Below are 25,214 nucleotides of genomic sequence, written 5' to 3'. Positions count from 1 at the left end.
GAATTTTACCAATGGTTAAGAAATTGCATTCTGCCTTTCTGTCCCCACAGAAACCAAAGTTGTTTGCCCAACTGTAAACTACTCTGAGAATAGAAATGTTTTCTAAGTGGGATCAGTTATGCAGAAAGACTGGAGATGTCAAGATGCTATACTGAGGGGTTGAAGCTAAAGGGAGGTTTAACAGAGGTGTTTAATCCAAGGTGTGGGTTTGATAGAGTAGACAGGGAGGAACTGTTCCTATGGCAGAGGGGTATCAGTGACCAGAGGGTGCAGATATAATGAAGTTGGCAAATGAAAGGGAAGATATGGAGATCTGTGGCAGCTTTTACCTTTTTAAAAATTAATTTCTAAGATTTGGGCTCTGTTGGCCCAGGCTAGCATTTATTGTCTATCTTCAATCATGCTGGAGAAGGTAGTATTGAGCAACTGCTCTCAGGATAGTCTCCAATGGCTGTTCCATACTGATTGAGGTTACCATGAAGGACTCAACCTCTCCTACCCTAGGGAAAAGCTGAAAATGTGTTGCTGGAAAAGCACAGCAGGTCAGGCAGCATCCAAGGAACAGGAGAGTCGACGTTTCGGGCATGAGCCCTTCTTCAGGAATTTTTACCCGAGGGAAAAGACCTTGGCTATTCATCCTATCCATGCCCCAGAACAATTCACTGTTATCTTAGGTCTGTGGGGAAATGTGAACTTGTAAACTTTGGCAGGAAGATAGAGAATCAGTCTATTAATTAAATGGAGAGAGACTGCAGAACAAAAAGGTGCAGAAGGATCTGGGTGTCCTGGTACATGAACTGTACCAAGTTAGTTCACAGGCACAAATAGTGATGAGGAAAGAAACAGAATGTTGGTTATTACTATGGGGGGGAATTGAGTCTAACAGGAGGAAAAGGCTGCTACAGCTGTGCAGGTCCTCAATGAGACCACTTTGGAATATGAAGCACAGATTAATATCCTCACTTGAGAACATAGAACATAGACCATTACAGCGCAGTAAGGCCCTTCAGCCCTCAATATTGCACCAACCTGTGAAACCAATCTGAAACCCATCTAACCTACACGATTCCTTTTTCATCCCTATGTCTATTCAATGACCATTTAAATGCCCTTAAAGTTGGTGAGTCTACTATAATGGCAGGCAGGCCGTTCGACACCCCTACTACTCTCTGAGTAAAGAAACGACCTCTGACATCAGTCCTATATCTATCACCCCTCAATTTAAAGCTATGTCCCCTTGTGTTAGTTATCACCATCTGAAGAAAAAGGCTCTCACTGTCCACCCTATGGAACCCTCTGATTATTTTATATGTCTCAATTAAGTCATCTCTCAACTTTTTCATTGGACAGAAAGGATAGAATTAGATTGATGGATTAATATCAGCCATGGTGGAATGGCGGAGCAGACTTGATGGGCCAAATGGCCTAATTCTGCTCCTATATCATATGAACTTGTGAAGATTCGTAGCAGTTCAGAAAAGATTCACCCAACTGATTCCTGGGAAGAATGTGAGGAAAAATTGAGCAGGATTGTCTTTTAGTTTAGAGTTTAGAAGAGTGAGCAGTGATTTATTGAAACATGTAACATGCTGAGGGGATGTGAAAGGGTAGATGCTGAGAGGGTGTTTCCCCTTGTGGAGGACTCTAAAGTTAGGGGACATGGTTTAAAAATTAATGGTTTCCCATTTAAGACTGAGATGTTTCTCTTTAGAGGATTGCTAGTCTGTGGAATTCTCTTCCTCAGAGAGTATGGCTGACTGTCAGTTTGTGGTAATTGTACCTTTCAGCTGTAAGATCCTGAGATTCAGACCCTGAGATGTAAAAATCAGGATAATTGTACAGGTTACATTGTACATTGGTACATTGATAATTGGACATTGGTTGGGCCACTGTTGGAATATTGCGTACAATTCTGGTCTCCTTCCAATTGGAAAGATGTTGTGAAACTTGAAAGGGTTCAGAAAAGATTTACAAGGATGTTGCCAGGGTTGGAAGATTTGAGCTATAGGGAGAGGCGGAACAGGCTGGGGCTGTTTTCCCTGGAGTGTCGGAGGGTGAGGGGTGACCTTTTAGAGGTTTACAAAATTATGAGGGGCATGGATAGGATAAATAGACAAAGTCTTTTCCCTGGGGTGGGGGAGTCCAGAACTAGAGAGCATAGGTTTAGGATGAGAGGGGAAAGATATAAAAGGGACCTATGGGACAACTTTTTCATGCAGAGGGTGGTACGTGTATGGAATGAGCTGCCAGAGGAAGTGGTGGAGGCTGGTACAATTGCAACATTTAAGAGGCATTTGGATGGGTATATGAATAGGAAGAATTTGGAGAGATATGGGCCAGGTGCTGGCAAGTGGAATGAGATTGGGTTGGGATATCTGGATGGCATGGACTGAAGGGTCTGTTTCCATGCTGTACATCTCTATGACTCTAATTCTCCAGTGGGGTACTACACTGTCGGAGGTGCAGAACTTCCACTGAAACATTAAACTGAGGCCCTCTGTGACTGGATCAGGGGATAGGAATGGTCCCATTGCCCTATATTTCAAAAGAGAGTGCTCCTCAGTGCCTTGGCTCATAAATATATCCCTTAATCAACACTGCAAAAGAGATCAATGTGTCATAATCACATTGCTGACCACCTTCAGAGTTAGAAGAAAATATTGGATGTTTGGAACAATAGACATGTTATTTCAAAGGAGAGAGACAGCAGAACTCTGTGATACAGAGAGATCTGGCTGAGCTGCTCCATAAACTGCAGTTACTTCAGCAAGGTGAAAGTGAGGACTGCAGTTGCTGGAGATCAAGGTCTAGATTAGAGTAGTGCTGGAAAAGCACAGCAGGTCAGGCAGCAACCGAGGAGCAGGAAAATTGACGTTTCGGGCAAAAGCCCTTCATCAGAAATCACGTCGGAAAGGCAAGTGATTAACCCGTGATTTGTATTCAACGGTGGAACAGACCTAATGAACTCAATGGTGCTGCTCCTAACCCTTTGAGTGTGATCTGTGCAGAATCACAGCTGATTCTACACTCCTCATGAGTAAGAGGCTTGGGCTGTCTCGGGTATGTAATTGGATCAGAGACTTGAATAATGTGGAGTCAGCTAAATGACTTAATGCAGCCTGTGACTGTATAGGACAACTGAAATAACTGCTCAGAGGCCAATATCCCGGTACTGAGTCACCCTTTATTTTCATGTGCACAGTAAAACTGGCTGTAACCAGCCAGCTCAGAGTCAGTCCCTGAACTCAGGAGATTCTGAATCCCCTGGTTATATCGGTCTGCAAAGGCTTTTCTGATTGGCCCAGGTTAACAACCTCAATCAAGGATCTCACAGTCAACATGATCCAATTGGTTCCAGTTGGTTGGAATGGTGGCTCAGTGCTTAACACTGCTGCCTCACAGCGCCAGGGACCCAGGTTCGATTCCCACCTTGGGCGACTATCTGTGTGGAGTTTGCACATTCTCCCCTTGTCTGCGTGGGTTTCCTCCATGTGCTCTGGTTTCCTCCCACGATCCAAAATGTATGCTGGTTAGGTGAACTGGCCATGCTAAATTGCCCCATAGTGTTCAGAGATGTGTAGGTTAAGTGCATTAGTCAGGGGTAAATGTAAAGTAATAGGGTAGGGGAATAGGTCTGGGTGGATTGCTCTTTGGAGGGTCGATTGTAGACATGTTGGGCTGAATGGCCTGTTTCTGCACTCTAAGGATTCTAAAATCACGACAGCAACACAGGAATCAGAAGAAACAGAAACAGAAATTGCTGGAGGAACTCAGCAGTTCTGGCAGCTCTCTGTGAAGAGAGAAACAGAGTTAATGCTTCAGATCCAATGACCCCTTAGAACAGAAATTGACAGTCCACTCATGCCAACCTCCCTACTGCTACCCTCACCTTCCTCAGGTGGTCTGTCAAATGAGCTGAAGAAATGCAAGAAAATGTTTAAGGCATTTGCTTAATGTCATACTGAATATTTCTGTACTGGAGGTAAACACGGGTTTATATAAAGGGATGGCATGCCACGTGAGAACAGCATGCACTTATGACAATGATGCTCGATGCCTAGGGGCCTGGCAAAATGTTTATTGGTGGAGCCTAACATTAAAAGCAGAAGAATGTCAGTTGAAAGGTTAGTCATAAACCTTGCAACATTCCTGCGAAGTTGTTGACACATTTTGCCTCAAATATTCACCTGTGATCAGACACCTCCCTCCGTCAGTGAAAAGCGCTGTCGAGGCTTTGTCAATCATCACTGCTCCACAGAACCCAGCTCTTTATTTCCATATCTGCCCAACTATTAGCCAGCAGGACATGCTCATGAAATATCCCTGTGGCAGAGACAGAAGACCATGGTCGTTTTTAGTGAGAGTTGCTAATATTTCATTCGGGATGGATCTGCTGGTGAAACTGGTAATGCATGTCGATGAGCTTGCTCCTCAAACCAGCACTGATGAAGGGTAGGGCTTGTGCTATATTGGTAACCACAGAAATGACTTCTATTACACTATTATTGTTGCTGTAAGTTGTCGTTGAAATGGATGTTGGGTTTATTGGTGCAATTTGTGATGAATGTTGAGATACTTTCTGACGAAAGGATGAATTTCAGAGGATTTTCCGATGAAATTGGTGTTTTTTGCTGGCATGCTTTGTTGGTTGCAAATTTGCCAAGATTGTGGTCTTATGATATTGTTGAGGATATGCTGGTGATTCAGTACTACATTATAAAGTAGTTGCTATGATTGGTATGTGTGCTTGCAGGCTTTGGTGGATTGATGAATTGTTTTGGTAATGATACTGTTGTAAGACAGTGCCTTTGTGCATTACTATTGAAATTTGTTTAATTTGCCCATGGATAGAATAATTTACTGTATACCCTAATAGGCTGGGGTTATTAGTATATTTTTGAGCTTTGCAAAACTATCGACGGTTTTGCAGTGTACTTACTTTTCTTTTTGGTTTGCTAATATGATGGATTAAAGCATGCTAATGCTGTAGTTTGATGGGATTAAAATACATCTGAATGTGGATATGAAGAGGATTTGGGCCAAATGGTACTTGATGAAGTTAGGATATCTGGTTGGCCTGGACAAGTTGGAGCAAAGGGTCTGTTTCCGTGCTGTATATCTCTATGACTCTGGAGGGTTGTAATCTGGGGGTTGCTGTTCTATCTTGGTATGTTGGTGGGGTTTTGTTGAATTGCTGTTGTGTTTCAGTCTGGTATATTCCAGTGGTTTTGTTGGACATGTCTGGTTGGATTTGCAAACGGTTTTGACGGATTGTGTGTGTGTGTGTGTACCTGACTGCCACAGTACTATAATGAATGTTAGCAGACTTCTAGTGTACATTTCACATTTCTGTATGCGCAAAGGGATTGCTGGAGGTCACGCAGAGTCATTACAGCACAGAAGATGGCCATTTGATCCATTGAGTCTGTGCCAGCTCTCTGGAGGATAATTCAGTCAGTCCCCTTTTCCCTCTCGGCCACTGTCCTTTCTGCTCAGGAGTCCATCCAGCAGAGTTGCTTTTGTTACATCTCTTTCATCATAGGATCTCCACAGTTTGAAAGCAGGCGAGTCGGCTGATTGAGTCCACAACACACCTCTGACGATTTGTCCACCCCCCGTAACCTTACATTTCCCATAGCTAATCTGCCTAGCCAACATGCCCTGTGAACAATGGGCCAATTCAGCATGGCCAATCCACCTAACCGGCACATCTTTGGATTGTGGGAGGAAACCGGAGCAACCCAGCAGAACCCTGCGCAGGCACAGGGAAAATACAGAAACACCACACAGAGGGTTGTCTGATCCCTGATGCTGTGAGGCAGCAATGCTAACCTCTGAACCAACATACTGCCCTCACTACTCTGAGGACAATGCACATTCCTCCCTTTGAAAGTTGGGGAATCTTTTACAGCAATCAGATGTGAGATTGACTTAACATCACACCAAAATAACTGCACTTCTGACAGTGCAGCACCTCCTCACTACTGCATGAGGAGCCTGTGTATTTAAGACTGGGATTTGAATCCATAAACTGCTCATTCAGAAGTGACCCATGTGCTAGGAGATCACCATCCCAGTCTGAAACTGGCCCAGCTCTCACAGGAGTGAAGTCACTGCCAATTCCACCACTTGGGCCAATCACGGTGCTCCAGTTCTTGGAATAGATGATAATACAAATGTAAAATATTGGGAATCTGAAATAACAACAAAAACAATTCTCAAAGTACTCAGCAGGTTTGGCAACATTATCTTCTTCGATAGGGTGTAGGTGTAGGTATTTGTTCGGCAAAAGTGAGGACTGCAAATGCTGGAGATCAGAGTCAAGATTGGAGTGGTGCTGCCTCACAGCGCCAGAGACCCGGGTTCAATTCCCGCCTCAGGCGACTGACTGTGTGGAGTTTGCACATTCTCCCCGTGTCTGCGTGGGTTTCCTCCGGGTGCTCCGGTTTCCTCCCACAGTCCAAAGATGTGCAGGTCAGGTGAATTGGCCATGCTAAATTACCCATAGTGTTAGGTAAGGGGTAAATGTAGGGGTATGGGTGGGTTTCGCTTCGGCGGGTCGGTGTGGACTTGTTGGGCCGAAGGGCCTGTTTCCACACTGTAATCTAATCTAATCTAATCTAAAAGCACAGCAGGTCAAGCAGCATCCATGGAGCAGGAAAATCAATGTTTCGGGCAAAAGCCCTTCATCATGAATGAGGCCCGAAATGTCGATTTTCCTGCTCCTCGGATGCTGTAGGTATTTGTTGCCTATTCCTAAATGCGCTTGAAGTGAGGGCCTTGCTTCAGAGAGCAGCTAAGAATGGACCACATTGAAGAGGAGTCACGTGGAGGCCAGACCAGATTTCCTTCCCTAAACGACATGAGTGAACCAGATGGTCTTTTACGATAATCAATAGTAGACTCACGGTCACCATTACTGAGACAGCTTTTTGGAAAGCCTCTGGTGAAAGATCGACAGCTGAAGCATTAACTTTACTTCTGTCCACAGATGATGCCTAACTTGAGTCCACATTATATTTAAAGCTGGGAAATACTGGATTAGCTTTGATCTTAGTTTGGGTGTGACTTCAAAATATGTAGGGGGGAACATGATCCTCCCTAAACTTTCAAGTTGAACTAAGTGATCTACAAAAACACTATGTGGTGTCTTGATAGCTTAACACCCTCCCCTCCCCCGCCCCGGTCAAATCATCATATAGCCTACACTTACCTTCAGTACAGAGACTCATTTTGTTAAATCTGTTCATGGCGCCAAGATATTTTAGACTGAAATCTTTTTGAAGTTAGGATGAATCTACTTTCTGTTCAATTATAATTGATACACCTTCATTTACTCCCAACTATGAATAAACCATGATAACCGGTTTTATGCTGTGTAATTACTGTTGAAAGCGATGAGTGAGACCTTGTAACCAGTGTGTCTTTGTAATAGGGAAAACCCTCCAGGAAGCAGCATTCCTTACTTGTGCTCTCACTGAAGTGGAACCTAATGAAGTCATCATGGAGGATTCCAATTTGAATCCCACTCGGCAACTGTTTCAAAGCAGAATGCTCGTTGTAACACAAGAGTGATGAAAAGAAGCTAATAATAGTCTTGAGTTGCTCCTTCCTGAATTGAAATTGAAAGACTGACTCAGAAATCCCAGTACATTAGATTTCCTCTTTGTACAGAACATGTTTGAGCAAGATGTTTTAAAGGTATCCCTGATTTATTTAGATGGTGCTGGAGTCATTATCCAGTTGGAGTCAAAGCATAATTTTCCAGTCCTTTTCCATAGCTTCCCCTTAAAGCATCCGTCCAATTCATGTTCAGCCAGACTCACATTCTCCCAGTCCCACATGTTCTGTTAGTGACTCCAACATGTCTTCATCTTTCCATCCTCCTGAGCAGCACCTCTCACCCTTTTCCAAGCATATGGGGATGTGATGCCCCAATTGGGTTCTCATGAGACTCTCAATCAAGAGACCCAGGTAATGTTATGGGGCCATGGGCGCAAATCCTACCACTACAGATGGTGAAATCTGAATTCAGTAACAAACCTAATGGTGACTGTGGAACTATTGTTGGTCATTTGGGGGCAAAACCTTTTGGATCGCAAATGCCGTCTTGGGAAAGAAACTGCTGTCCTTACCTGATCTGACCTATATGTGACTCCATACCCACAGCAATGTGTTCAACACTTAGGTGCCCGCTGAGAAATCAAGGAGGGTCAATAAACGTTGGCCTGGTCACTGATGCCTATGTTCTGTGAATAAAAAAAGTCCAAACCACAATAGATGACAGGCCCTCAGCCCTGACCCAAACATAGCTGGGTAAGTCTAGGAGTACAGCCCAGTGTAGAGGTGAGATACATTGATAAGGAAGGATCCCTGAACCTGTTTTTGAGACAGGCAGATAATAGTGGCTGAGCTTCAGTGCTGCAGAATTCAAAGAGGTGAATGCTGTATTTTGTGAGCATCACTGGAAAGGCTAGCATTTGTGGACATTCCCATTTGCCCTTGAGAAGGTGATGGTGGTCCCCTTCTCGAATTGTAGCGGTCCTTGTGGTGCAGGTAGCTTTTCTATTGTGTTTTGATGCAGAACAAATGGTTTTTACTCCATTTCGGAGGGCACTATAGTGTCCACCATATTGCTGTTGGCCTGGATTCACATGTAGGCCAGATCAGCATTGATGCCAGGTCTTTATTCCAGGGTCTTCTTTTTAACTTAATTAACTGAATTTAATTTCCCCAGATGATGAAATTTGAACTCATTATCTGAACCACTACTCCTACATTGCTTAATCCCCTTCTTATGAGATTCCCATGAATTACCTCAATCAATTCAATAAATCTTTGGGTAATCTTGAGGAAATAAGCCAAAGCCTGTCCAGGTTTCATTGACATCTTTTATGAAAGGTTAACCCCATCCCTACCCAATCTGACCTCAATGAGATTGAAGTCTACATCATGTAAAGAAGCTAGTTAGGTTTAATTCCCAGCAGCTTGGGACGGTGAAGGGGGTGTAGATTCACCCTGTTTGCTTTTAGCTCAAGCATTGAAGAATAAATTGAGTAGGCGCTGTCTTGGAACTGTTACCAATCCATCCCAGGGGTGTGGTGGCTGTCCCATTTTCTGGAAAAGTCATGGAGGAGCAGCTGGTGCACCCTCTGGGTGTTCCGAGCCTCAGAATATTGTTGAAGCAAATTGTATAATTATCGAATCTTTGTAATTAAGCAGTGGGAGAATATTTTGCCTCATTCAGCTGTGAGTGTAACAGCCACAGCCACATCAAATGGGAGCCAGACATTTCTCTGAAAACTTATTCTTGTTCATCTTTGCCCACGGGCTTGTTTCTTCTCTTGCAGGATGTCCAGCAGGTGGCGCTTTCACCAAGGTTGGAGCTTCTGGAACTTTCTCTGCCATTTGGCTATTTTCACAATCTGTCTCGATTGCACAGGTAAGCATATCCCCTTCCCAGAACAAGATGGAAAACGTCATTCCATTTTTAATTCTGTTTTATTTCACAGACGATGTTTTTTAAAATTGAGTTAAAACTTCGCTTTTGGTTATTTTGAACATTGAGCATTAATAGTCCAAACCTGCTGTTGGTGATATTAGAGAGTGAATTGGTAAAGACTTTGGAGGCATTCCATCTCTGATTGCTCCATTAATCCACCTACTTGAAGTGAACAAGTTTCCTGTCACTAAAAACAGAAATTGCTGGAGAAGGTCTGGCAACATCTCTGGAGAAAGAAAATGAGTTAATGTTTTGAGCCCAGTGATCCTTCTATGATGGGTTTCTTCAGCAATTTCTGTTTCTGTTTTAGATTTCCAGCATCCCCACAGTTATTTGTTTATTTTTTGTTTAGATTTCCGTAACTTTATACATAAGACCTATCGGTGTAGCAGGGTTAGTAGAGGGTGTGGGGTGGGGTGGGCCATGCGTGCTTGGATTGAAAGTTGGAAACACATTTCAACTTCACGTAAGCAGGAGTTCAGCAGGGTCATCTTCATTGCTCAGACCTCTGTGTGTAGGAGTTGGGAAGTCATGTTGAGGTTGTCCAGGGTGTTAATGAGGCCTTTTTTGGAGAACTGTGTCTATGTCTGGTCACCCTGTTACAGGATGGATATTCTTCAGCTGGAGAGGGTTCAGAAAAGATTTAACAAGATGTTGCTGGGAATGGAGGGTTTGAGTTACAAGGAGAGGCTGGATAGGCTGGGACTTCTTTCACTCGAGTGTAGGATGTTGAGGGGTGACCTAACCTCACTTGCTGCGATGGTATGGTGGCTCAGTGGTTAGCATTGCTGCCTAACAGCACCAGGCACCCAGGGTTCGATTCCAGCCTCGGATGACTTTATGTGCAGAGTTTACACATTCTTTCTGTGTCTGTGTGATTTTCCTCTGGGTGCTTCGGTTTCCCCCCACATTCCAAAGATGTGCAGATTAGGTGAATTGGCCATGCTAAATTGGCTGTACTGCTCAGGGATGTGTAGGTTAGGTGCATTAGTCAGGGATAAATGTACAGTATAGGTTCAGGGAATGGGTCTGGGTGGGATACTCTTTGGAGGGTCAGCGTTGGCTGGCTGGGCCAAAGGCCTGTTTCCACACTGTAGGGATTCGATTCTATGATTCTAATAGAGGTCTATAAAACCATGGGGGTATAAATAAGGTGAAGTGCAGATGTCATTTCTCTAGGTTGGGGGAATTTCAAGACTAGGGGCTATATTTTTAAGGTGAGAGAAGAGAGATTTAAAAAAGACATGGGCAATTGTTTTTAACAGAGAGTGGTTCATGTGTGGAATGAGCTTCTAGAGGAAGTGATGGATGCAAGTACAGTTGCAATATTTTAAAGACATTTGGATAAGTACATGAATAAGAAATTTTGGAGGGATATGGGCCAAGCACAGGCAGGTGGGACTAGTTTAGTTTGGAATTATGGTTAGTATGGACTGGTTGGATCAAAGGGTCTATTTCCATGCTGTATATATCTAAGCCTCACTTTAGAATTGTACAATCCACCTTCCGTATTGGAGAGGTGAAGACATGTCGGAGTCAGCCGGGTGGAAGGGGGTGCTATCAGAACATGTGTGAGACAATGTGAAACTCAATGCCACAGTTAAAATGAATGGATGCATTTCGGGAAAAGTTGGATGTATGGAAAAAGAAAAGCTACACTGGAAGGCTGAGGTGAAGAAGAGTGGGAGGGGATTCACAAATGCTGGTACTGACCAATTGACCAAATGGCCAGGTGATAATGGATCTTGCAACAATTATGCCCTCCCACCAGTGGTGGCACTGCAGTTCCTACCCTGATGATAGGGTGTAATTACAAGTCATCAATTTACATTTTCTAAATTCAGGGTTAGTAACGTATAATGGAAAATTTAAGTTCAGGCATTAAATGTTCAATGTATAAATACTGTTGTGATTAATTAGCAATGTGGGGAGGACAGAGGTCGAGTGATTGAAACAAAAGGAGTTTTCCAAAGATACAGGTTGGATGAGGCAAGCCTGAGGATGACTATTGTGCTGCCACTGTTAGGAGACATGATGTGGAGGTGCCAGTGTTGGACTGGGGTGGACAAAGCTAAAAAGAATCACACAACACCAGGTTATAGTCCAACAGGTTTATTTGGAAGCACTAGCTTTCAGAGCGCTGCTCCTTCATCAGGTAACTAGTGGAGCAGGATCATAAGACACAGAATTTATCGCAAAAGATTAAAGTGTCATGCAACTGAAATGATATATTGAACAAACCTAGTTTGCTGTTAAGTCTTTCACCTTTTAGAATGGGTTGTAGGTTTTGGTTGATTACTATGTAAATCCCAGAACTTCTTTTAATTCACATTCTTGAGATAACTTCAGGTTTTGTAAAAATAGGTGACATCGCAGCTCAGACAATGTATTAAAAGTGAGGTTAGAGTCTGTCTGCATTCCAGTCTTGAGTCAGACTGGTTCTGTTTCCAAAGTAGGAATTTATATAATGTTACATGAATTGACTGCCTGTATGTTGTGTGCTTTTTGAGCAAAAATAGAATGTATCTGCAAATACAATTCTGCAAATGCAAATTCACTCCATAGACGTATATGTGTATGTGTCTGCATGTGAGGGAAAGAGAGAGAGAGAGAAGAGGGGAGAGAGTGTGTGAGTGTGAGTGTCATGAGAGTGTGTGTTTGAATGTGTGTGTGCTTGGTAGAGTGTGCATGAGTGTGACAGGGGATAAGCCTGTGGGAGGGTGTGCGCGTGGATATGAGTGTGGGGGTGTATGTGTGTGTGTACAAGAGAGAGTCTGCGCAAGTGTGTGAGTATGTAAGAGTGTGTGTGTGTATAGTGGGGTCACCTGTAGTGTGACATGAACCCAAGGTCCTGGTTGAGGCCATCTCCATGGGTACCGAACTTGGCCACATATACTCATGCAGACCCTCTTTGATACACACACTTTCTCTCATTCACACACAAATACACCCCCCACACTCACACCCATATGCATACCCTCTCACAGGCTTATACTCCGTCACACTCATGCACACACTCTACCAAGCATGCACACATTCAAATACACTCACATGCACACTCACACTCACATGCACACACTCACACAGTCTCTCCCCCCCTTCCCCCCTCTTCTCCCCTCCCCCCCCTCACTTGCACACACACACCTATAAGTCTATGGGGTGAATTTGCATTTGCAGAATTGTATTTGCATATACGTTCTATTTTTGTTCAAAAAGCGCACAACCTGCAGGCAGTCAATTCATGTAACATTATAAACATTCCTACTTTGGAAATAGAACTAATCTGACTCAAGACTGGGATACAGACAGACTCTGACCTCACACCTTTAATACATTGTCTGAGCTGAGATGTCACTTATTTTATAAACCCTTAGGTTATCTCAAGAATGTGACTTCAAAGAAGTTCTGTGATTTCCATATTAATAAAACGAAACCTGCAACCCATTCTCAAAGATGCAAGATCTAGGTTTGTTCATTATATCGTTTTAATTGCATAACACTGTGATCTTTTGCTATAAATCCTGCCCCACTAGTTACCTGATGAAGGAACAGTGCTCTGAAATCTCGTGCTTCCAAATAAACCTGTTGGACTATAACCTGGTGTTATGTGATTTTTAAGTGTTGGGAGAATGTAGTTACAGCATGACCTGTTTAAATGGCCAACTTCCATTAGAGACACAGGCACAGCATGCATGAGTTAACTGTGAGGAATATTGGCATAGTGCAACAACAGGAAGACTGTGCAAACATCTGTTTTTTTTTCTGTGATTTATAGAAGGTTTTGGATCTATATTAAAATTATGGACAATGGAGTATCAAGGCACTCTATTGATATTATACCCTTATATTGACAACAGCAGGTTTTAAATGTATATGTTGATCGAAATGTTTCTGGATTTGTTTTGTTTACCGTGCACTGTGACTTTCTCTTAATCTAATTTCTAGTTTGTTCCACTCTGCTTGTCCTTCCTCTGTGCTACCAATTTATTCCATTCGGTTTCTCTTGGCAAGCTTGCTTTTATTAATGGAACTAAACCCAGAATGAGGAACTAACATATGTGCATGATTTTAATCACTTGGGCAATCTGAAAAGCAGATCTTGTTGTATTTCAACAGATTGCACGTATTCTAAATCACTTCCCAATCCTAACTGGACTATCATGGCTAGTTTCTCTTGATCCTTTATTCCTCTGGTGTCCCTTCTGACTGAATGTTGCTGGGCATGAGCTCATAGAGAAGAGGAAGGCATCATGGGTAACCACCATTTTGGTGCTTGCTTTCTGATTAAACCATAGAGTTTGGTGCCAGAACTGATTGGCGTGCTTCTGAAATTTGAAAGTGTGCGTGCTTGCCCAATGGGCCAAGGATAATGAATGGCTCCCACAGAGAAATAGCCCACCAGGACTTACCACGTTAGTCTCACTGGAAAGAAAATGATGTGGGAGGAGGGATGCTGCTCATGTCGTCCATGTCTTCAGGAGAAGATGAGAGAAGACCGCAGGAATTTGAGTAACAAGTTTGTTAAATGATGTCATTGTAGAGTAAAAACATTCAGGCATGTTGACAAATGTTGGCTGCATCAGTGGCAGACAGCAATGACAAGGACTCATATTTATATAGCATGTTTATTAGTAAGATATCCCACAATGTTTTCCAGGAGTGTATATAGACTCAAAATTGATGCTAAGCCATAAAGAGGTCTTATAGATGTGGCCATTAAAAACCTAAAAAGTGTCATGAAGGACAAGGGAGATGTAGAGAGGCAAAGAGCAATAAGAGACATTCCAGAGGTTTGGTCGAGACAGTTAAAGCATGGCTACTATTGTCAAGAGATCAATATCAGTGTTAATCAAACATTCAGAACTGGAAGACATGGAGAGGTGGATGGGGGGAGACTATATGGATAAGGACAGGCAAGGCTATATAATCATTTGAAAACAAGGAAAAAGATTTTCAATTCATTGTTTACCTGTCAGTATTAGAGGGATGATGGATGAATGCTAGGATCTGGCCCGCAGACTTTTGGATGAGCTCAAGAGTGATAGATGTGAGGTTGATCACAAATGTAATGAAATAGTCAAGTCTAAAGGTGACAAAGACATAATTGAGTGAGGGTTTGAATGGAAAAACCTTGGATTCTATTGTAATGAATCAAAATGAATATGTTAAAACAGCAAACAGAAGCATGTCCCATGAATGAATTAGCGAGCAATCTTGCAAGAGATTTGGTGAGGCTTTGCACACAACCAGTGCATTTTGAGAAAATGGGTCCTCACAATATTTATCCTGAAGTATTTGTTTACACTGTGGGTATTTTTAGAAATGGGCTTATGTCAGTGAACACTGAGGCTGCTAATGGGTTCAGTTGTGGTGCTGCCACAGTCGAATAGCATGTCAGTTGCTGATGCATGAAGAATGACTTCAAAGGTGGAGATTTTATTTGCATTGACATGACCAGTCACGAGGATGGTGCCTGACAATTGGAAACATGTTAAAGACTAAATTGGAATGTCAAGAGGGAGGTGGATCAGTACTGGGTTAGGAATGAGAGTGAGGGTTACGATGCGGAGAATTAATACTTCCTGTGCTCCAAGGACACAGAGTAGAGGATGTCTGTGAAAGGGAGTTGGGCAGGGTTGAATAATAATTGTGGAGGGAAGTACTCAGAAGCTTTGCTTGATTACTTGCAATGAATAGTTCAAACACAGTTTGAGGCCATGGGCTTTAAATAATTTGGGTACAGTCCATGAAATGGTGCTTTATGGACTGTGAAAGGAGAGAGCTTTAAAGTCTAAATGCCCTTTGTAGATTCTACATTATTTTCACAATGTTCAGAAATGGTGAATTGTGCAGACATAGCATGGAGTCTGTGAAAATGAAGCAAACAGTGTTGGTTTTAGCATGGATATTCCTTATTGTCTAAATTTTGGTCTCAGAGGGAAACTTGTGGATCGCTCTGGTAGTGTGAGCAGGTTGAATTTATGATAAAATATATTATTGGATCTGAAAATATAAGGAATGCACAAAGTACTGATTCTGGTTTGATTCTGGATGGAAATGTGGATTTTCAAGGCTAACTTCTTGTTTAAGTACAAGTATATTTATAACAGTGTTAATGCATGATAATGGGGAGAATCACCATTTTGGGATTATCACTAGACTATTAATCCAGACACCCAGGTAAGGTTCTGTTTTGAATTTCTGCCATAGTAAAAATTGGAATTCAATGTTTAAAAAGTTGGAATTCAGTATCTAATGATGACTATGAAACAGTTATCAGAGGCATAAAAATATCACAAATGCCATTTAAGGAAGAAAATCTGCCATCCTCAACTGCATGCGATTCCAGACCCACAACAAAATGCCCTCTGGGTGACTAGGGAAGGGGAATAACTGGTGGCCTAACCAGCAAAACCCACATCCTATGAATGAATTTTAAAAATTATTGCCAACACTGTGGAAATTATGGGTATGTTAGGTAGAAATTACAAGATGTGTTATTGAGAAAGCTGTGTGTTTGTGATGACATTGTATAAAGTAGGTGAGGATCAGCATTGCTGATATTGTTGAATTTCAATGACATGGAGTTTGATTGTGTTAAGAGTTGTTGATATCACTGAGTGGTGTTTGCAGTTATACAATGGGAATCATGTTTGATTCATATCTATATTTGACAATGCTACACACTGTTGATAAGACAAGCAGTTTTTCATATTGTTGACAGTAATGGCAATTGTTAATTGTCCTTTTATGTATTGTGTCCTATATTCTGCATAGTTGACTGTGTGAAGTATAATTAATAGTTTTACACATTGTCAGTAGTAGATAGCGTTACATATAATTGGCAGCATTGTCTATCATTGTCGGTATTGAGTATTACTGTGTAATGTGGAAATTATAATTTTTAATTGATTACTACTAGCTATTGTTAACTGTGTCATGTATTGTCAAAAGTGCAGAGTGTAATTATAGTGTTATTTTGTTTTGCTGATGAGGGTCATGTCTGGTTACTCCTGGAGGATGGTATTAGGGCTTCTGTTTTGATTCATTGCTGTTCTTAAGGTAGTGCTCCTAAGAGGGACCAGATGTTCAAGTGCAGTGAGGATGGACACTTATCCAGAATGGCACATTGCTTGACTTTGCTACTATGGCAGTGTGGCTGTGCCAATGTTGGAGGTAGAGGTGGATGGGTTGGGTGCTGTGTTTGAACAGCAATGCATCTATAGTGTTTGTCCCTGTTGATGCTGTTATTTATTGGTGTTACTGTTCAGTATAGTTCATAGCTCAGAGCTATACATTGCGTACTTGTACGGTTATGAATGAAACACCCTGAGTGTCATAGACTCCATTTGTTTGAATATCAGGACAACAACTTGCATTTAGATAGCACCTTTAATGGAGTGAAACTATCCTGACGTACTTCGCAGAAGCATTGTCTGACAAAATTTGACAGCAAACCACAAGTCACGGTGATCCTGATTTTAAAGTTTTCAAACATTTGACAGTGATAGGACAATAATATCTCAGTAGGATAAAGGGCAGACTAAAGAGTTGGGAATAGAACGTGCTCAGATCCAGAAGAAGACATAATAAATGTTTGTTGTACTGGCACATCTTGATAGCCATCGTGTGTTGCAAAAAAATAATTAAGAAAACCTGCAAACAAATTGCACATGCCTCTGCATGCCCTGAATGATGTGTGTGGCCCTCACTATATCTGCATTGCTCCTTTTTTTAACCTTACTGTTGCTAATACTGTCACCTCTCCTCTTCTTAATGCCCTCACAGCACTGGCGTATTGTTTCTGCCACAGTTACTGGACCTATCACCCATAGTCAGGCAACATTCCCTTTCCTGGAACTTAGACTGTTGAAATCCCAATTAATAGGAATAGGGTTGAGTATTTGGCAAAGGTCAGATGGCATTGTGCTACATTTCTGTTGGTGGATTAGGCTCAGCTAATGAATGGACATGTTCAAATAGGGTTCTACTCTAGTCTACTGCTGGAAGGTGCTCCTACCAAGGTTGTGGCATGAGATGTACCTCATCACAGTACAGCATGGTCCAAGGGTAACTGCATGCAAGCAAGGGATCCTGTGGAGAGGCTGAGTGCAGTATGGCACTCCCTTGTCCCACTCCAGGGAGAATCTGTAAAGTCGGCGAGTCTCCTGTAAGACTCATTGTCATGCAGCAAGCACATCAGGCTCAGGTTATTCCAATATTTCCACCTACTGTCAGGAGGAGCAATGGAGTGTGAGCGAAGGCCAGGGTTGGAGGTGCACAGATATCTCGGAGGATTGCAGGACACAACAGAGATAGAGAGCTCTTTGAGGGATTTGATCACGAGGATGAGAATTTTAAAACTTGAGCCTTGTCAGGTCAGGAGTCCATGTTGAAAAGTGTGGCGCTGGAAAAGCACAGCCAGTCAGGCAGCATCCAAGGAGCAGGAGAATCAACGTTTTGAGCATAAGGTCTTCATCAGGAATGCCAAAGGAGATGTGGCTGTGGTAGCTGGGGGAAGGAGGAACTTTCTCTCAGGAGGCCATGTTGGTCAGCCAGCATAGAGGTCATGGGTGAAAACACATGAGCAATTTGAAAACTTGAAGAGGCAGGTGGGGGATGGACTCCCTTTACTCTGTACACATGTAATCATCATAAATAATGGTTTGACAGTCTGGTCCCGACCTGCAGAGAGAGAAAGTTTCCTTTAACGCTGAGGACAAGATTAGGTTTGATTAAGATGCCAAGATGGACACAGAAAATTAGTTCCTCTGGTGGGACAGGCCCTAAAGCATGAGGGTGCAGTGTTTAAATTGGAGCTACCCCATTCAGGGACCATAAAAGGTTTGGAAAATATAAAAGTTTCTCCACAAGAAAGGGGGAGGGAAATGAGTTGAAAATGTCAAAATGGAGATCGATAGTTTGGGTAACAGCACGAAGGATTATGCAGTATGACACTCCCTTGTCCCACTCCCAAGGGAGATGGATACCCACAATGTAATTTAAGAGCGGAACAGACTTGAGGGGCTGAATGGCCTCCTCCTGCATAATGATAATGTCCATGGTGAGTAACCTGCTGTCCAGACTATGGTGCGATGTTTGTCCTTTCAACTTGAACTGGCTTATGGAGTCAGGGACACAATAGCCCAGCATCACTCAGTGCTTTTGGGAGGAGATCCACGATCATTTTGGAGGATGGGGTTTGAACTGTCTGAGATGAATCCCTGCAGAGAGGCCAGAGGGTCCATGCTGTGGTTGACCGCCACCCCAGTGCTGTGTTCTTGCCAATTCATGATCAAATTCCCTTCCTCCAAATGACTGACCGCATGCCTGGAACTAATTCTTGGCAACTTCCCTATCCTGATCCTGTTGGGTCTGTGCCCAACGCATGTCAAGTTTTCCTAGGTCATGTTGACAAGTATAATTGTGTTGTGCCATTTTCTTTCTCTCCTGTTGGTTTCCAGCAGTGTTGGGCTGCTCAAAATGCACAGAAACTTTAACCGGTCCCACAGGACAGTTCACATCCCCTTGCTTCCCCCGGGAGTATGTTTCTGATTTAAGTTGCAAGTGGACAATCCGAGCCCCTCCTGGATTTATCATACAGTTGACCTTTCACGAGTTCGAGTTAGAGGAAGCACAAAGATGTCTGTACGACTTAGTATCAATAAACACTGGGGCTGAGCTCATAGAATTTTGCGGTGTCACGGCTAAGGGCCTCACGTTGAACTCTACGGGGAATCAAATGATTGTCACGTTCAAGACTGACTTTAGCATCCAAAAGAAAGGATTCAGGGTCTCCTACAAACAAGGTACGTGATAAAAGAAATGGCCAGTAAAAATACTTATTGCATTGTATGGCTTTTGGAAATGTTTTCTGCTGAGATTAATGCTGCATTTGAAGGGAGGCTTGAGTTTATATAGCGCCTTTGCGTACTCAGGATGTTCTATGTGCTTTATAGACAATAAAGCATTTTTGAAGAGCAGTTCATGTGGCAATGCAGGAAATGCAGCAGCCAATTTGGGTGCAGTAAGCTTGCGATGTGACACCAGGCAATCTGTTTTATTGCATTTTGCAAATCAGTCCCAGGTTTCCATTATTTATAATTCATTCATTGTAACACTTGCTTAAATTCCAGCCCAACTCATTATTATATTTTCAAGCCACCAGAGCCCCCCTCGATGAAATTCTACTCTCGCATCCATTAATCTAAACTTTGAGATATGGTCATTGATGACTTTTGCGTGGTTTCTTAATCAAACATTTCTTGAAATGGTTTGTGTTTTCTGACCAGCTGTGTTGTTTCAAACACATTCTGCATCAGATCAGAGCAGGTGTACAATTTGCAACAAGTTGAAATAAAACAATGGGAAGTCTAGCCCTTCTATATACAAACCACAAAACAAAGGACTGAATGGACCAGTGTAACATTTGACCCTGGACATTAGCAAATTGTGAATGAACTGCATGTCCAAAATGCCTTTACTAATGGGCATCAACTCAGGATAAACATGAGGTTAAAAACAAGGACTGCAAATGCTGGAAACCAGAGTCTAGATTAGACTGGTACTGGAAAAGCACAGCAGGTCAGGCAGCATCCGAGGAGCAGGAAAATCGATGTTTCGGGCAAAAGCCCTTCATCATTTCCTGATAAATGGCTTTTGCCCGAAACGTCGATTTTCCTGCTCCTCGGATGCTGCCTGACCTGCTGTGCTTTTCCAGCATCTCTATAATCTAGACTCAGGATAAACATGACACTGGGCAAGTAGAGATGGGTATTAAATGCTGGCTTTGTCAGTGGCGTCCACATCCTATTAACAATTAAAAGATAAAATAACTTTATATGATTGGTACACTTCAGCACCCAGTCGGCTTAACCAGTAATCCTTAATCTGTCTGGGTTTGTATGGGATGATGTGGGGGTGCCGGTGTTGGATGGAGTGGACAAAATTTAAAAATCACTTAACACCAGGTTATAGCCCAACAGGTTTATTTGGAAGCACTAGCTTTTGGAGCGCTGTTTCTTTATCAGGTAACTGTGGAGCAGGATCATAAGACACAGAATTTATAGCAAAAGATTAAAATATCATGCAACTGAAATTATATATTGAACAAACCTAGATTGCAGTTAAGTCTTTTACCTTTTAAAATGGGCTGCAGGTTTCAGTTCATTAATATGTATATCCCAGAACTGCTTTTATATCAATTCTTGAGATAACGTCAGGTGTTATAACATTAAGTGACATCTCAGCTCAGACAATGAATTCAATGCAGGCAGTCAATCTATGTAACATTTTATAAATTCCTACTTTAGATACAGAACCAGTCTGACTCAAGATTGGGATACAGATAGACTCTAGCCCCACTCCTTTAATAAAGCCTCATTCTATGGAACACAGTTTCAACAGATCACATAATTTTGTCTTCAGAGGCAATTCTTAACCCGAACTGAGCAAGGAGCTGGTAAACTAGATTTCCCCTTTGAATGATACATCACCAGGTTCCCATTGAACATAAGAACTAGGAACATAAGAACTAGGAGCAGGAGTAGGCCATTCAGCCCCTCGAGTCTGCTGTGCCATTTGATGTGAACGTGGCTAATCTCATCTGGACTTCAACTTCACTCCCCTGGCTGGCCCCCGTATCCTTCTAATCAATTGCAAATTAAAAATCTATCTCTTCCTTAAATTTACTCAGTGCCACAGAGTCCATTACACTGTGGTAGCGAGTTCTACAGATTCACAACATTACTCCTCATCTCTGTTTTAAATTTGCAACCCGTTATCCCAAAACTTAGACCCACTTGAGGAAACATCTTCTCTACATCTACATTGTCAATCCCCTTTAGCATCTTATATACTTTAAAGAGATCTCCACTCATTATTCTAAACTCCAGGGACAATAAGTTCATAATGTTACAACATGGGGCAGTGAACTCCTCTGTTAGTTAAACCAAACACCCAGAAAAGCTCACCTGGCCTCATAATCTGTTAAAATATGAGTGACAGAGAACTCCCAAATGCTGCTATTTAAAGAAAATAGCCTCAATTTATTTTCTAACTCTAAAATTGAACATTAAACAAAACCTGTTCACAAATTTAAGCTTCCTTTCTTTTAACTGCTTACTCTCTGACCCCAACTCTGTAACAATATGCTGTTCCAATAAGGAACTTATTAAAAAGACATCAACTTAATTTCAAAACCATACAGTCTCTGCCGTCTTCTGTGTCTTCACTCTTCTGGCCGCTGATCACCCTGGGTCATCTTCTTTCTTTTCGCTGCGAATAAGCATTTCATGAAAAAGGATAGAGAGGATTTTTTTCTGATATCTTTAAGAGCATGACGTAGGATGGACATTTAGCTCTCAAGCAGTTTCTATCTCTACGGCAGTTGCTCTCTGACCAATTTCCAGAATGTCCACCTTCTTATACTCCCCCAACATTGAATCGTGTCATTGGCAAAACAATAATTTCAAACTCAATTGGGTTTTAGTATCCTAGGGCATAACTTAAACTGATTGGTTAAATTCAAATTTTTGTCAAAACAATAGCCAAAACTCAGGTATGCATTTCACTGCCCAATGTTACATATTATCAATTTTCCAACTTACTCTGGGACTGCCACCTAGTCATATACACAGGTGCTTGTAAGTTCTCAATTCAGAATTCTCTCTCTCTTAAGGATTCAGTACATGCCTTCAACTTCATAACAATAAGATAATGCCATCCTCTCTGGAATCAATGTAATGAACCTCCTCTGAACTCTCTCGAATACAATTACATCCCTTCTCAAGTAAGTGGACTGAAATTGTATACAATACTCAAGATGCGATCTCACTAATGCCTTTAAATTGCCTTTTGCCATTCATTATTCAAGTGTCCAGCCTCACTAACAACCTTGAACAGTCTTTAAAAGAAAGCAGTGGGTCTTTTTTTTATCAAAGTTAAGCACACTGTACACCAACTCCTCTGTCCTTTGCACCCTGTTCTTAGCCAATTATTCATCCAGAATATTTAGAGTCTTGGAGTCATGGAGATGTACAGCACAGAAATAGACCCTTCAGTTCAATTTGTCTGATATTCCAACCTAATCTAGTCCCATTTGTCAGCACGTGGCCCTAATCCCTCTAAACCCTTCCTATTCATTTACCCGTCCGGATGCCTTTTTTGCAGCTATAGATTGTTACTGTATTAAACACATGTGGGAAGACCTTATGAATTATCATCATTGGCAGGTTTCCACACCTTTGTATTGAGACTTGCTCTTTCAGTAACTCTGCAGCTGAACTTTGCTCTTTTTGTTTTGCCCTTCTCCCTCTGGATTACCGTTCAGTGGCAGTCTCACTGCGGAATCAGATGCTGGTGTTGTCGAAGACCTCCCAGAAACACGCCGTTGCAGTTTCCCCTTCTATCACCATCCCAGAGCTGCGGCAGTTCACAATATGCCTGGAGGTCAGGGGAGCCAAGGAGGAGGAGAAGTGGACGTTGTTCTCATACACGGACAGCAGTGACACGGCACAGATCAGGTTCAAGAAGGAGGGCGATGACATTCACCTGGAAGTATCCGACGTGGAGTGTAACATTAGCGAGCTCTGGATTAAGCACTTCTCCGAAGAAGTGATCACTGATACTTGGCGGGAGCTGTGCCTCGCCTGGAATGGCACATCTGGCAATATCATCAGCCAAATGCAAGACAAGTACCAGCTCAACCCCTGCCCAGCATCACAGAACAAGGTCATTGCGGGCAGTGGTACCCTCTCACTGGCACCAAAAGTGACTCCAACCATAAACACCTACACGGGTGACCTCTACAACGTCCGACTGTGGAACTTCAGCATGTCCAGTCAGTCACTGCTAGACCTAACCTGTGATGAGAAAGGGAATGTTGTGGACTGGGAGAATTCGTTTTGGGATATTCCTGTTGGTGTGCTGGAACCCAACAGTGACCTGAGCTGTGGTGAGTATACTGCTAATTATTTAATGTGTTTAGGTTCTTTTTGAATCTCTTATACTGTCTTTATCTGGATGGTTCCCACGCAATAATATACTTTTCCCATTAGACCTTCAATTTCCACTTACCTCACACTCACACTCTTTCTCACACATATACACACGCTGGTATGCATATATGCGCACATTCACACAAATACACAAACACACAGATGCACAGATAGATACGCGTGCCTACAAACAAATGCGGATGTACGCAAACTGACACATATACACATGCACACACGTACATGCACACAAAGACACATGCACACACATATGTACACACGAGCACACACGCAAACACGCACACAGATACACACAAGCACACTCGCATGCGCATATATGCACACAAATGCCCACACAAAGATGCGGTCTTCAGATTATATGCTGCCTACACCCAACTACTTTATGTAGCTCCTGCCTAGTGAGATCTAATGGAAAGATAGCGTTAGAGTCTGCCCATTGGGTATGTCCCACCAGCTGCTTGACAGGGGATGACAGGGGCATTGTGGTAAAGTGAAACACTGCACAATTTCCCCGAGGATCATTGGATAATCTCCACTGCTTGCAGCAAGATACGATCAGTCAAAGCTTGTTGAAAGAAAGAGGTGACTTAGAAGGGTCAATGTTGTAGGGCCTGTGGCATGTACAGAATGTGCTGTTGTGGGCTATCCAAAGAGAAGTTATTCAGTGAGTGAGTCAGCCCACTCACAGCTCCAGTTTCATTACTCATGGCATTAGTCAGTTTGTTATCTTGAGTCAGATTCTTTTAAAACATTGTATGCACTTGTTTCTATTTTGTTGGTTCCCTGGGAAAGGGTTTCACTGGTCCGTAACATGGTCCAAGACACTTGTTCTGTTTCATGTGCAATGTGTCACTAAAGACACTGCACAGTAGAGTCATTATAAAACATGCTTTCCTTTATTGGTCAGACTATTGAGTACAGGAGTTGGGAGATCATGTTGCTGCTGTACAGGACATTGGTTAGGCCACTTTTGAAATATTGTGTACAATTCTGGTCTCCCCGCTACAAGAAGGATTTTGTGAAGCTTGAAAGGGTTCAGAAAAGATTTACAAGAATGTTGCCAGGGTTGGAGGGTTAGAGCTACAGTGAGAGGCTGAACAGGCTGGGGCTGCTTTCCCTGCAGCATCGGAGACTGAGGGGTGACCTTATAGAGGTTTACAAAATCATGATGGGCATGGCTAGAGTAAATAGACAAGGTCTTTTCCCTGAGGAGGGGGAGTCCAGAACTAGAGGGCATAGGTTTAAGGTGAGAGGGGAAAGATATAAAAGGAACCTATGGGGCAACATTTTCATGCAGAGGGGTGGTGCATGTGTGGAATGAATTGCCAGAGGAATTGGTGGAGGCTGGTACAATTGCAACATTTAAAAGGCACCTGGATGGGTACATGAACAGGAAGGATTTGGAGGGATATGGGCCAAGTGTTGGCAAATGGGACTTGATTAGGTTAGGATATCTGGTTGGCATAGATGGGTTGGACCAAAGGGTCTGTTTCCGTATTGTACATCTCTATGACTCTTTGACCCTAAATGTGTTGCAGAAGTCCTGCTCTGCTCACCCTTTGTAAACTCTCTCTCAATGTTTCCTGGAATATTTGTCATTTAGTGCAATTGTAAATGCATTACTTTTTAATATTCACTCTCATTGGAGACATCAGTTACCTCAATAACACATGAGGGGAGAGTAACTGCCCTTGGCA

The 25,214-nt window shown here is 42.5% G+C and overlaps 1 protein-coding gene across 11 annotated transcripts in view; it reads left to right on the top strand.

The window, feature by feature from the left end:
• Positions 1-25,214, top strand: part of adgrg6 (adhesion G protein-coupled receptor G6) — a 131,316-nt gene that overhangs the window by 14,350 nt on the left and 91,752 nt on the right. For 3 of the 11 annotated variants that reach the window (XM_087991116.1, XM_087991114.1, XM_087991122.1), the window contains exons 1-4: positions 4,245-4,452; positions 9,351-9,442; positions 18,967-19,311; positions 22,833-23,456. In XM_087991116.1, coding sequence (XP_087847242.1) covers positions 4,307-4,452; positions 9,351-9,442; positions 18,967-19,311; positions 22,833-23,456 — 1,207 coding nt within the window. In that variant the 5' untranslated portion in view covers positions 4,245-4,306. Of the gene's footprint in view, positions 1-4,244; positions 4,453-9,350; positions 9,443-18,966; positions 19,312-22,832; positions 23,457-25,214 lie in introns of those variants that run through there. The other 8 variants (XM_087991121.1, XM_087991119.1, XM_087991115.1 and 5 more) reach the window with 8 other exon arrangements.

The sequence above is a fragment of the Chiloscyllium plagiosum genome, unplaced genomic scaffold, assembly GCF_037043375.1.
Source record: "Chiloscyllium plagiosum isolate Xiang-an unplaced genomic scaffold, Cpla_swu_hap1 HiC_scaffold_10, whole genome shotgun sequence".
NCBI lineage: Eukaryota > Metazoa > Chordata > Chondrichthyes > Orectolobiformes > Hemiscylliidae > Chiloscyllium > Chiloscyllium plagiosum.
This window is presented reverse-complemented; position numbering and strand designations above follow the sequence as displayed.